Here is a 12,814-nt window from a genome sequence, read left to right on the forward strand (position 1 = left end):
TTTTGGACCGATTTTTCTTGATGAGGCTCCAAAGCAAACTCAGAGCAAGTGTTTGTGGGCATGTCAGTAGGTCAAATTTAGATCAGCTCATCACTCCCTGCCGAAACACTCTCCTCAATAGCCTGAAGCACATGTGCTTCATCGACAACGAGGCAATGTCCGTCAAGTACGGTGCAGCTTTTCAACCTGTCGTATATGGTCTGGATATCGAAATTCATCCCCCGACTTGTCAAATGACGCACGATCAGATCCCACGTCGCGGCTGCATCTAGCAATTTCTCCCCCGGACCCTTGTTACTACTAGAAGGGCTAGAGGCAAGCTCGCTCTTATCTGCGCCGCATGTAGAATACTCCGCTAAATTCCTCAAGAAACCTGTTGGCGGGGGCACTTCATTGGGCCCATAATCAGCGATCGGTCGCTGCACGTTGTTGTTCGATGTTGCTCGAAGCATTTCATTCTCCGTATCAATCTTTTCTATTTGTCTTTTTAGGCTTTTGTGATCTTCCATGAGTGACGAATAGTTGCTCTTGTATCGATTCAATTCCTGTTCAAGGTCACGTACGCGGCGTTCTTTCCGCTCGCGAAAGGCCCGTTGGCTGTTGCCAAGTTGAAGTTAGCATTGAATTATATATAATGCGACAGGATCCAGTATAAACAAGTTGAAGTATGACTAGATATTAGAAAAAGGGATTACATACGCAGCTCTGTTCTGTTGCTTGCGCCTGCATTGGGCCGGCGTCAACGTCTCCTTTTCTTCACTGCTGCTCCTTGGTAACGTCTTGTCCGTTTGAAAGTCTTCAATTCTATTGCTATTGATGCCACCACAATCACTAACTTGGGAATTAATTATATGTTTCGTATAGTGAGCTGGAGAAGGCGATGAATGCGCTCCCATGAGACCGGAAGCGTCAAAATGCATCTGGGCATCAAAAAATTGTTGGAAACCAGGATCAAAATGCTCCTAGCCGCCGTGTTAGCAAGTGCACAACGGACGGGTGCCGAGACCGCGTTATGGAGGTGCATGTGGAGGTTGACTTACCACCCCGGGTCTGGGTTGAAATTGGGTATGCTGAGCAACTTCGGTTTGCTGCGGATGCGGTATTTGAAGTGGCATGTATTGTTGTTGAAACGGCGGGATATAGTAGGTAAAGTCCATTTCTGCAGCCACTCCCCAACGGGGGGAAGCAATATTGAAGAGTTTTGCGTAGTTACCACACAGTAAAGGGTCCGAGTCCCTAAAACAGGCACCCGATGAGGGCTCTGATTGAGCGCAAAAAGAGAAGCTTCCAGACGGGAGTCGCAACGCAAGAAGTCACAGCGTTGAGGTGGCGGGCAGGTGTCAAAATGAATAGAGCTTGAGGTTCTTCTGGGAGTTATGCTTTGGCGATGCCGAAGGGCAGCAGGAGGTCAATCAGTCAAATATATCAATCAGTACAGAATAGAAGCTGTTAGTTAGATGATGTCCTCCAACTCGGGTCCCTCGATCGAGACTAGACGCCCAGTCCCACGCTATTGAGTTGGCATTAAACTCTTCAGCCCAAGGCTTAGCCCCTTCGCCCGCAATAATTCACCTAGTTAAGTCCGTTCTGGCGAATGGAACGTTTCATTAGCCTCGTGGTTGGAATGCCGAATCATACAGAAAGCTATCCGCCCAGGAAACCTTCATTTCAACCAGGAGTAGCATTTTCTTCAAACAGCATCAGGCGCATGTTTAGTCGGCACTCCATGAGGGAAGAGAAGAGTAATGGGCGTTGGTTGACAGCTCGTTCAAGACAACAGGAGGTGCTAGTATCTTCTGTCCAGGATCGCCTGTCTTAAAGTGATTTAAGCTGCAGACCGGCGTACAGAGTAGACAGTCATCATGCGTCGAGCTCGGGGATTCGATATCAGCACCCCTCAAATTCCCGGCAGCCCTACGCAGCATGTCTTGCCGTCTCTTCGCGACCTGATGTCAATCTTTGATGAGGGTTCAACCTCGTTTTACGACGGGGGCCAACCAACATGGCTTTAAATTGATCCCATACGGCCGTATGATATCATTTAACTTTCTTTAGACTTCGATGTTTATTTTATTTTTAATTTTTTTAATTGGTTTTATTTGGGTTTATTTATTTTTATTTTCTTTCCTTCTTCGTTTATTTATCTGCCCTATTTATTTTTTATTTCTCATCTTGAGTTTTGTTTTTGTTGGTCCTTGCTGGATGCAAGCCCCTGTCCAGGGTCCACGGCTAACCAATGTGACCAGGGAGGATATTAAGGCTTGTCATACGGAATACTACCGTTCGCCATTCCTACTATTTGAAATAATTATTTGCCGGGGGCCGTAGGGCCGAAAAATCAGAGATCCCGTTCAACAAGGGGGGCAGCGGTTGAACATGAAACCAGTCGGGCACCTCCCCAGTCGCGTTGTCTCAGCATCGATGAATCCCTCATATTGCTTAGTGCCTTTCACTCCGATGAACGCCGACCGTCATTTGTTTATGACATCTTTTCACCCCCATCGTGGAGGTTAAGACTCTGAGACATCAGCACTGATGGATGAGGTATGTAGGTTGAATATGGCTTCAACAATAGTTACGTTCTCACATTGAACAAATCAGCGTTCAGTTGTCCGTTATTGGATGAACAGGATGAAGACCTGGTAGTGCAACCCCTTCAAGTGATGCCGTTCTTGAGCTGTCAGGGACTAGATAGATATTCGGGGAGGACGCAGAAATTTTTAAACTGCCAGCCACCACGCTGTTGCTAGCCAGTCACTAAAGCATGACAAAACCTTTCCCTGATGGCGGTACTGAGCGCCGCGTCCAACTACCGAAGGACGGTCACTATTATTAGTCAATTATATAAGGGTCTGACTGGAAGGGATGTTGGCCACAGTGATTACCACCGATTATCTCCTGCCGGCCAGGGATCTCAACCCTTTAAATTAACGTTCCAAGTAGATTCTGAAGCTATCTTGATTTTGGAATAGGAGTATTTATTCGCAGACCATTGGTTTGAAGTTCTGAAATGGCCCACCGCCCCGCTTGCTGCAACTTTGTTCGGCTTTCAGCTCACTTAGGGCTCACATATCGATTGGTGATCGGAGATAGGTGGTTTTTTTTACGCACGTCTTCCCTTTCCCGAAAACATCCAGCGAATTTGCTCTGTATCTTGGAAAAGAAAATCCGGTCTGGGCCCCGGGATTGCATCTTTCCAGGGAAACAATAATGTTGATCACGGTGGATCGTACCCCATACGTATAAACGTTAGGGAGTGAGTAGTTAGTCACACCCACCCGTCCAGGATGAATAACAGCGTTGCATCTCTCAACATCTAGTGGCCCGAGCAGGGCGTTTAGTGGATTGACGTTCTCAATCAGCAGAAACGTGGGATGCCATGATAACCTTCCCCGAGAAGATGAATAGCCACAATGTGGATATTATTAGGATGGACGACTAAAGACAATGCAGCTTCAACTTCTCATGTCGCCCACAATCGCGCTTCGAAGTCCGCCTGCAAGAGTTTCAGCTCATCAAGTTGTTGTTTCTTGACAAACAAAAATATTTTGGCATCAATTGCCCACCAAATCCTTTTTCTTTCGAATTTTGACATTGTTGCAACCAGACGAGTCATATTCTGAAGACTAAGGACCCACTGGAGCCTATCCTCATCTAGGAGCACTTCTCGCCCACCCTGAGTGGGGACCTCGAACTTTGCTCCATTATTTTGCTGGAATCAATCATCGAACTTTATACCACCCAATTGCTGGGAGTCGAATAAAGCTCGCACCGTGGCGAGCCCTGGACACTTGCGCGGTTATGCCGCTGGAAAATGGTAAGACCAAGTGATTGCGAGTCAACCTGGCCGATTTGGGCGAGTAGAGGAGACAAGCCACACAGTCAAAAATCCATGCCCTTTTTCAGAAGTGAAACAGCGCTCTGAACAACCGTACTTGGTTGTTGGTAGCGCGATGGCCCCGGATAATTCCGTTTTCCAGGAAAAAAAAAAAAAAAAAAAAAAAAAACGGCATTCCTGGGCCCAGTGACAGCAAACTGGCTTACAAAACCGATCATGACTTGGACATTGCTTCCGTGTGAGCCCGTTGAGGAACCGCTTCTGATATATCTGGCTCTAATTGAGCCAAAAGCTGTATTCACTACAAGGCTTAGCAATGGTCGAATAGTGTCTCTAGCTAACCTCGAGACAAGATAAAAGGACATTTCAGGAGGCGGACGAAATGGTCATTCGGAATTATGTATAAGTTCCTGCTTGCATTCCCATATACTCCGTACTAATTATCAAAATGCGATGAAAAACGACCAATAACGCTTTAGATACCATTATGCTCACTAGCCCAACCGTGCCTATTCTTCTTCCCGGTGTGCCATTTTTGTGTGCATATAGCTCCTTTGAGAGGGATAGAAAACCACCTCTAGTAGGACTGACTGGTGCGAATACGTATTTTGTTTCTTGTCCCAGCCCAGCGCGCGACTTTGCAGGCAGCGTTTTTTCCACTCATTTTTAACTGTGGGGTAACAATATTGCAGTAATATCCAACAATTACCAAAATTGCATCAACGGGACACAAATTAGCCCGTGTGAGTTAATGCTATTCCTTTAGAAATGGAATATAGGCCAATGCTCTCTCATTGTGGTATCATGTCTTATTATCATTGTGGATATGCAAAAGTACCTTAAGTCTTCACAAACACCTCCCTCCAGAATCCGACATCGTACATGTATATGTACATGCACATTACCATTTCTGTGGCTTTGTAGGTATGACATAATTGAGCAAAGGCGGGGGAAAAAGGGAGAAGAAGGAGACAACACGGAAAAACAACGACTCCTTCCCTATAACATGTACTTGAAAGTTGGCGCCCGATCACCCAGTTGGTGGAGTTCGTCGGGTGTATAGTTGGCCCCAAGAGCCTGTGCTTCCCTCTTCTTATTGACGATCTGGTAGGAAACTCGGAGGTCGATGATAGCGAGTAGGCCGAAAAAGGCCAACCCGAGTTCTAGGCCGTGGCCTAGATAGTATGTCGGTGCGTCTTGTGTTCGGTAGAGGCTCGAAGCCATGGCTAGATTGGGGAAAAAATTCAGTTAAGAGATCTGTGCGGATGTACGTTTCATGCTTTTCTGTCTCTCTCTTTTTCCTTTTCTCATTATCGTGTACTACGTACCTCCAGCAAAATTCCCAACTCCAATTTGTATCGCCATTCCGGCCGCTCTTATAGTCACCGGCCATATTGTTGCTCAGCCATGTAACAATAGCCGGAAGAGCAGGATATATACCTGAAACATCATCGCAATTAACAACTCACCCGCATAATCGCCTTGAAAAGAGAGGAAGTTGCTTTGGAATCTATAAAACTCACCAGATACGACCACAAATGTCCCAAAATAGACAACACCTGGAAAGCCTCTCGCTGAACCTGAGATGATGATGGTGTAGCCAACAACAATGCATAGAACATGGAAGAAAAGTAAAAGTGAGCGTTGCCCTTGTCGATCTGACAGCCAAGCGGATAAAACTGAAATTATTGCAGCGAAAATATATATATAGGAACCTAGCATAATTAACATTAGACTTTTCATTGAAGACGATAAGGCATTTCGATAACAAAGGAGTTTACCGTCAAAAGCTGAGACGTCGAAGAAGTATAACCCAGGTCTTTAATGATTGTCGGTAAGAAGAAGGAAATGCCGTAGAGTGGGCATACAATCCCGTACCAGGCTAATTGGGGTTAATTTGTTAGAGACTTGAAAATTAAACAGAGACACAAGGGGAACTGGGCAGCAATACTGATTAGGGATAGGTAAATTTTCCAATCCAACAATGCAAATTTGACGTATTTCCATTGGAATTTTTCCGTTTTTACGGCGGTATCGGAATACTGAGATCTCAACCTGTGGATAACCCAAGCGTTTTCCTTCTCTGTTAAGAATGTAGCGGTGACCGGATAGTCTTGGATGAAAAAGAAGGCCAGAACAGCGACGACTACTGTGAGGATGCCTTCTAGGACGAAAACCCACCTCCAGCCGTCCAATCCGGCAATACCGTCCATTCTCTTCATTTAATTTAGTAAAATAGGCGGCTGATGAAATGCGCATAGAGACCTAGTGAACTTACCGCAATTGCGAAGGCGAGCAAACCGGAGAACGCACCAGCTACACTAGCCGCGCTGAAGAATAAAGCTTGTCGGAGTTGAGTTTCATGTCGACAATACCATTTAGTAATGTAGAACGCTACTTCCGGGTAAAGACCAGCTTCTATAATTGCGATACGGCTTAACATGGAAAAAGTAGAAGAAAAGAAGGCGAAGGGAGAAGGTTCACCGTACCAGCAAGACCAAGAAATATTCGAGAGATTAAAAGGCCGTGATAGTTCTGAACGATTCCCATCAAGGTCTATCAAACGGGATTAAAACACATACACACACGACGAGCAAACACGCCTGAGACATGTCGGGAGAGATCAGGCGTCCAAATGGTCACTTAGACTAACCATTACCAGTCCCCACGCAATCATAACTAAAGGAAGCCATATCGATGGCCTCATCCTGGCCTGAATGAGATTTGGAGGAAGCTCAAAGAAAGCATAAGGGAAAAAGAAAACGGTCACTAATAATGAAAAACCATTATACTTAGATTCAAGTTTCAAATCAAACACGCACACACAAACGAACAGAAGGAGCAAACTTACAACACCAATTGTACTGAGAACCCGTCAACCTAAGATCCGCCTCCAATCCCTCTCTATCCTTGCACATATGGTCGCATGCATGATGCACCGCACCATTCGGTCAGGGATGGTGGAGATAAGCTCATTTAGCGTGTCGCCATGCCGTTGACTAGTTAGACTGGCTTAAATCCAGCTGAAATCTTCTGCATACTCCGAAGGAAGGGCAATGTAACTTGCAAGTAGCGTCAGATCAGCACTGATATACGTAGCAGCCTGAGAAAATAGCTGCTTGCGCTGTGACACAGCATGGAAATCACTTAACAGAGCAATCCTTCGAGTGATGTCGGGTGTGTGTACGTATCATGTGATGTTAGCTTTGTAACTTATGTGCAGTCTCGACTTATCTCAATACCTCAGACGTTGCATGAAGAGTTAGCTGTTTTAACCCAATAATCAATCAGAGAACCACATTATCATTTATCTCTTGATAGAATCAATTTTTTATTAGTGTATACTTTTTCCACGCTGGCTTTTCGTCCGAGATAAGGCCACGACTAGGGCCTGGGAGGTTTCAACCTCCAGAATACATCATTGGCCCGGATTGGCCCGGGTCATCACCGAAGGAACGTTCATGGCTCGAGTGTCGAACAAACAGTGGCTCAACGTGCCTACAAAGTGTACCAAAGTGTGGTGGAACCAAACTACCGGGCCACTAAGCCCCGAGTAAGAGTTGCATTCGTCTTTGCCAGCGATGTCCTGAGCCAACGAATTTCGGGGAAAGGATGGGGAGGCAAACCACACTCTCTCAGCGAAAACTCAAAGGATTATACAGCTTCCAGTCGGGCAAGGAGACAGGGTGAAGTATGGTTATGTTATCTACATGAAACAATAAAGGCCTGCCAGGATTGGCTATTGCAGAATACTAGCATGTATGTGTATCAACAGCGCCTCCCTCTTGACCTCATTGCCTAGGTAGGACTCAACAGCAAGAATGACTGTATTCAAAGAATTGCAGCTGGATACCCTATAAGATCCAAACAGCAAGGATGTTAAATGTAGCTACTATGTACTCTCTGTTAGACTACATAGAGTGTAGGTTGTTGTCGGAAATAGATAAAGTCCGAATATTGACCCAAATACTGAATATCAAAAGAATAATTGAATTTCTTATATTAACTCCAGTAATTACATGATATCTAGGCAGTATTTATAAGAAAGAAGATGCTTGAACATATGATAGGGGCAGTGCTGATATCTTATCGGAACATCCATCCGGTTTCCGATATTGTCACAATAGAAGATCCTTGCTAATGTAATCAGTAGAATCTGAGATATGATATATCACTTCTGACAGTTGTACTTACGCTTGAACTGGTTATGCTTAACTTTCTATTCATTCTTTCTACTGATACGGTCACACGCTACCTTTGTAATATCCGTCCTAAACAGAATTTAATATTCATGAAAAGCAGAGCCATTTCACTTCTCAGGATTTTATCATCCATAGATAATACACCATATACCCTACCCTGACTGGCTATATTCGAGCATGCATACTCATAGAAATGCAATACACTCTAAAAGCATACACATGCAAGTAGAGCACAATTAACTGGGTAAAAGCGCCTGTATCAATTGCCAATCATAAAACAAGCAGCAGACTGTCGGGTCATGGAAGCAATGCGTTGTCCGTTATATGTATTCTGTAGCTTGTTTCCATAATGCCAAGGACAGATAGATATCTATCCTGAACTATAATTCAAGTTTTAACCTCATTAGATCAACTATATATATTATATTATCAAGCGTAGATCAGCTATTGAAGATCTGCTGCCAAAGGAAAAGAATAAGAGTTTAATAGTCAATCACTATATAGATATATACATACAGTATATATATTTATAAATATATAAAACAAAAGCACGATGGATATAGATTTGTAAACCCAAATATCCAAAACATGGGATGTCTGTGCTTCCGGCCTTTCGTCCGAAAGGATTCAGTCGCTACCAACTCTCACCGTCACATCCTTATTTATAGACCCATTGCCCCTCTATATATATTTGAACAAAGACGGAAATTTATATCTATATATACATTTACGCAAGGCACGCTCCAATCATGGCCTGGGAATCCTAAAAGGATGCGCCTCTGTGTTAAAAACAAACTCGTCCAGACTGATCAAGCTCGGATCGCTGAAGATCAAATAGAAATATTTCAGCGTTTCCCCAAACCAGAAGCTCTCCATGCTATCCTCTGTTCCCAGCTCTGGATCCATGACGTTCTTCAATACAGCGTGCGCCAGATCTGTACGCGTGTGCTTCTCAACGGCCTGAAACATCTCCCAGGCCACGTCCTGAAGTTTCGGGTCACCCGTGATGCGATAGAGGTAGAAGATGCTCTCAATTGCTTCGGGGCGGAGTCTGTAATTGCCATCTGTGATGTGTGTGAAACCAGGGTGTCTTTGGCCATGGTCAGATTCCCACTGCTGATTGTCAAGCTCGCAGCTTGAGGGTGAGCTGCACGCCTGCATTCTGAACAGCTCAGGCATTAGACCTGTTGGGGTGTTGCGGTAAGTCCAGATACAGCCGTCGGTAAGTTTGCGGCCTACTTCGACGTGAGTTTTGTTGGACAGCAGACGGCCCCCGAGTGCAAGTGTGCCTCCGAGGTAGCACGTGAGGTGCTGGCCTTCTGTCTCGAGAGAGGCGGACGAAGGTCTTTGAGCACGCGTCTGGCCAGAGACAAGAATGTCGGCATTATCCGGAACCAACGGCCGGAAAAAAAGGTACTCCATCGCGGTGTTCATGGCGTGACTGTACAGCCTTGCATACTGAGATGCGGCATCCGTTCCACCAAGCAAGGCATACATCTTTGGCAGATATTCATACGCTGAGTCGGCCATGGATCCAAGAGTGAAAGTTGAGTCGCCTGCGAACTCGCCAGAAAGAGGGCTGCAGCCCACAGGCCAGAGGCCTGGAAGATATGTTTTGTTTTGCTGCTGATCCAGGACATTGGTGATACGCTGGATCGCGTCGAACCAACGCATGTCTCCAGTTAACTGGGAGAGTCGAGTGAGCTCCATGCTCGACGATGCGACTTCAGCGATGATGCCTCTCTCGGCAGGGTATTGGTTAATCCCCTTCATCGCTTTATATGGGCTCCAGCGCGTTACGGGCATTCTATTTTTCGTGTCAAAAGAAGCATATATCATATCCCCGATCTCGACAGCTTTATCGAGCAATCGTCTATCTTTGCATTCGGTCAAATCATAGGCAGAGAGAAGTCCGCCGAGATATCGTATAGTTGTTTCAAACATATTGATGATCCCGTCACTCGTACTATCTGGACTAAAATCGATGGAAGCCGCCGCAGCAACGGCCTCCTCGAACTCATCTTTCAAGCCCATGATCCAGAGCGTATCCAGACTGTCAACGAGGGTCGCCCCCCAGCCGCCGAAAGTGTTTTTAGGTTTTCCAGATTTGGGGGAGAGTTCATCATTGAGCCATGCCATCTTTTTGTAGGAGTCCCAGTCCCTCTGGAACACTTTTTTCACTTCAGCTTGGCGCTGGGCTTGCAATGCCGCGCTCTTACCCGAGTGCACTTCAAATGCATGTTGGATTGAAGGCAGTGGAGATGGCGCTGCTGTTGGCAGCTCAATAAAAGAAGTGACAGGATGCTTGATGCGGAGTTTTCTCCATTTAAATCGGTTGTTTTTAGGCGGCTTGTATGTTGGAGACGGATCATAGCATGATTGTGTCCCTGGCTCCTCGGCAAGCGGCTCGGTTATTATATTTAAAAAGGTTGTCGGGGACTCTGGCAAGCTGATGTAGTAGAGGTAACATAACGAAATGAAACAAGCAGCGATAACCTTATACCGCCATCTCCTTTGCGATACCATTGTGAGAGGGTTGAAATGATCAATTGCATGATTATTCTATCTTCGTGACCAGTTAACTTAAAGAACTTCCCTACAATGAAGAGACATGTGGTACAAGCTAGGCCTGATAAGACTAGTGTGTTTGGAATTCGATATTGTCTGGACTAGGACTAAGCGATTGGAGGTTGAAGAAAACGTTTAAAAATGCTAGATGTTGCAGCAAATCATATCGCAAGCAATGTCGTGCAAAATATGTCGCAAGGAGTTTCAAAATATCTTTGAGGCAACCAACCGACTGTATCCATGTCCGCGCAAAAGCTTAACTGTTAACTGTCCGCGCTTGGCAGGGTTCAAGGAGTTTAATTTCTCGGAGTCTATTTTGACACCCGAGCTGTATGTATCTCTCGCTCTTGAAGTCTGGGGGGGATGGCCTAGTTATCTTAGGTACTCCTGCTATCAGAAGAAGGGAAGAATTCCCATCACCCCCGCCATGTTCGACTCAGATGCGACGGTTCTTTCTGCATCAAATGATTTCTTCCGGAGAAGCTGCGGAATGTGAAGTTGATTGTGCGGAGTACAGTCCATGTACTGTACATATATGTCCATACACACCTGGGGATGAGTTCTTCCCCTTTCCTCATGTGTTTGCCTACAATGTCGATGGTAACGGCATTTGACTGGAGGGTGTGATTTATTTTACACTGCTATTGTATACATAAAATATCCTTTCAAGTTGGAGCAGTGTATACGCTCCGGTTGACTTGCAGTGACCGCTGTGGGAAAGAGACAAGCGAGAGTTTGCTGCAGATTTGACTTGAAGAATAGGGACAGGTTCCTTACAGATGAATTCCTAGCAGCATCAACTTGGAGATGTTTGTATGGATTCATTGGGCCATGCACAGGCATCATAAAAAATAGCTGCTGAACACAACTTAAGTACTATTCTACGCAGGACAAACCTACTGTATTTCAGGCGGATATAGGTGGCCATGGACAGGTATCCGATTGACCGCCATTACGATCTCCCTTCGCATATGGAAGTCGAACCTGGTGCCGCCCTTTTTTTTGGAAAAAAAATGAGGATAAAGCCAACGTACTTAAAACAGTGCCTTCCAACCCTTCTCACTCGCCTTCAAATCCGTATAGTAGTAGTAACCCTTTTTATGCTCGCATTCTTGAATACTACCCGCAAATTTTACATTGTCCTCCTACTTCAACACTTCCATTGTTAACTCTATGGCCGCAATCCAAGGACTAACAGGTAATCTTGTTATGAAAAGCAACAAATATGCATATTGCGTTCGGTACATAGCAGCCCCTTGCTAGTATCCAGTATAGGCTGCCAATGACATGAGCCCAGGAATAGCACGGCGTCTCGCTGAAGCAACGTTGTGTGGACCATCTTTCAAATCCAACCGAAGCTGGTTGCAAAAGATGACAACGAAAAAGAACCACAGCTTGGGTCTGGCTCCAAACTGCAATATCAATGATAGATAGAACCAAGGAAATAGCGTGTGCAGAAATCATCCAGGTCAGCTCCATTCGACAACGGCGGGCAATTCTGCTAGCTTAAATAAACGTTGAGAGGACAACGACACTTTTCCCTTCGTCGGACCTAACTACGCATGTAATAAATAGTTGGTCGGTCTGATAATCAGCCTGACTAGATTGAGGACGGGAACATCGAGATTATGCATGTCAATACGAAAAGCACGGCGTGATGGTGATGCATTTTTAGCAACTTCTCACACAAAACTTTGCATCTCATCCGTATCGGTAGTACCCATATGATTAGTAGTACGTAAAAGAGAAACAGATTCCCCGTCAACGCCGTGTGGCTGGCATGTGGCCGACATGTTGGTGATGCGGGGATGCCATTTGCATGCACCATTGGGGTTTCCTGAGAAAGGAGATAATCAATGGCATCCGTCTGAAGGAGAGGATGCACAGATGTTGCCCATAATCAGCTCGTTCCTCCGATAAGGACGGTGGAGATTGTAAGGCACGTGAAGTCAGATCGAGCACCAAGATTTCGTTCGCGAGATCGAAATCTTACGCAGGTATCTATGCTGGTGTTAGCTCCGGTATTTTAGTTTAGTGTTAGTTATACAAAAAATTTTACTCCAAAATATCTGGATGATTCGCGTTTCAAAAGATCTTGAAGCCTGGAAAATCAAAACATTATATGATGTATGAGGAATATATCACACTTCTACTTTTTCTGTAGTAGTTTAAAAAAAATCTTTATATGCGGGAAAGTAGAGGGTAC

The 12,814-nt window shown here is 45.2% G+C and overlaps 4 protein-coding genes across 4 annotated transcripts; all 4 read right to left on the reverse strand.

Annotated features, from left to right (window-relative positions):
- Positions 1 to 77: 77 nt before the first annotated feature.
- HCAG_05332 (predicted protein) lies at positions 78 to 1,157 on the reverse strand (the record flags this gene model as incomplete). Its single annotated transcript, XM_001539815.1, has 3 exons — positions 78 to 597; positions 700 to 962; positions 1,041 to 1,157. The coding sequence occupies 3 exons, from the start codon at positions 1,155 to 1,157 to the stop codon at positions 78 to 80; spliced, it is 900 nt and encodes a 299-aa protein (XP_001539865.1).
- Positions 1,158 to 4,931: 3,774 nt separating this feature from the next.
- On the reverse strand, positions 4,932 to 5,560 carry HCAG_05333 (predicted protein; the record flags this gene model as incomplete). Its single annotated transcript, XM_001539816.1, has 3 exons — positions 4,932 to 5,064; positions 5,167 to 5,278; positions 5,362 to 5,560. The coding sequence occupies 3 exons, from the start codon at positions 5,558 to 5,560 to the stop codon at positions 4,932 to 4,934; spliced, it is 444 nt and encodes a 147-aa protein (XP_001539866.1).
- A 17-nt stretch (positions 5,561 to 5,577) lies between these two features.
- HCAG_05334 (predicted protein) lies at positions 5,578 to 6,531 on the reverse strand (the record flags this gene model as incomplete). The annotated part of the gene is made up of 4 exons (XM_001539817.1): positions 5,578 to 5,720; positions 5,790 to 6,054; positions 6,117 to 6,256; positions 6,492 to 6,531. The coding sequence occupies 4 exons, from the start codon at positions 6,529 to 6,531 to the stop codon at positions 5,578 to 5,580; spliced, it is 588 nt and encodes a 195-aa protein (XP_001539867.1).
- A 2,256-nt stretch (positions 6,532 to 8,787) lies between these two features.
- Positions 8,788 to 10,280, reverse strand: HCAG_05335 (hypothetical protein; the record flags this gene model as incomplete). The annotated part of the gene is made up of 2 exons (XM_001539818.1): positions 8,788 to 10,203; positions 10,260 to 10,280. The coding sequence occupies 2 exons, from the start codon at positions 10,278 to 10,280 to the stop codon at positions 8,788 to 8,790; spliced, it is 1,437 nt and encodes a 478-aa protein (XP_001539868.1).
- Between the last annotated feature and the right edge of the window lie 2,534 nt (positions 10,281 to 12,814).

The sequence above is a fragment of the Histoplasma capsulatum genome, genomic scaffold, assembly GCF_000149585.1.
Source record: "Histoplasma capsulatum NAm1 scaffold_5 genomic scaffold, whole genome shotgun sequence".
NCBI lineage: Eukaryota > Fungi > Ascomycota > Eurotiomycetes > Onygenales > Ajellomycetaceae > Histoplasma > Histoplasma mississippiense.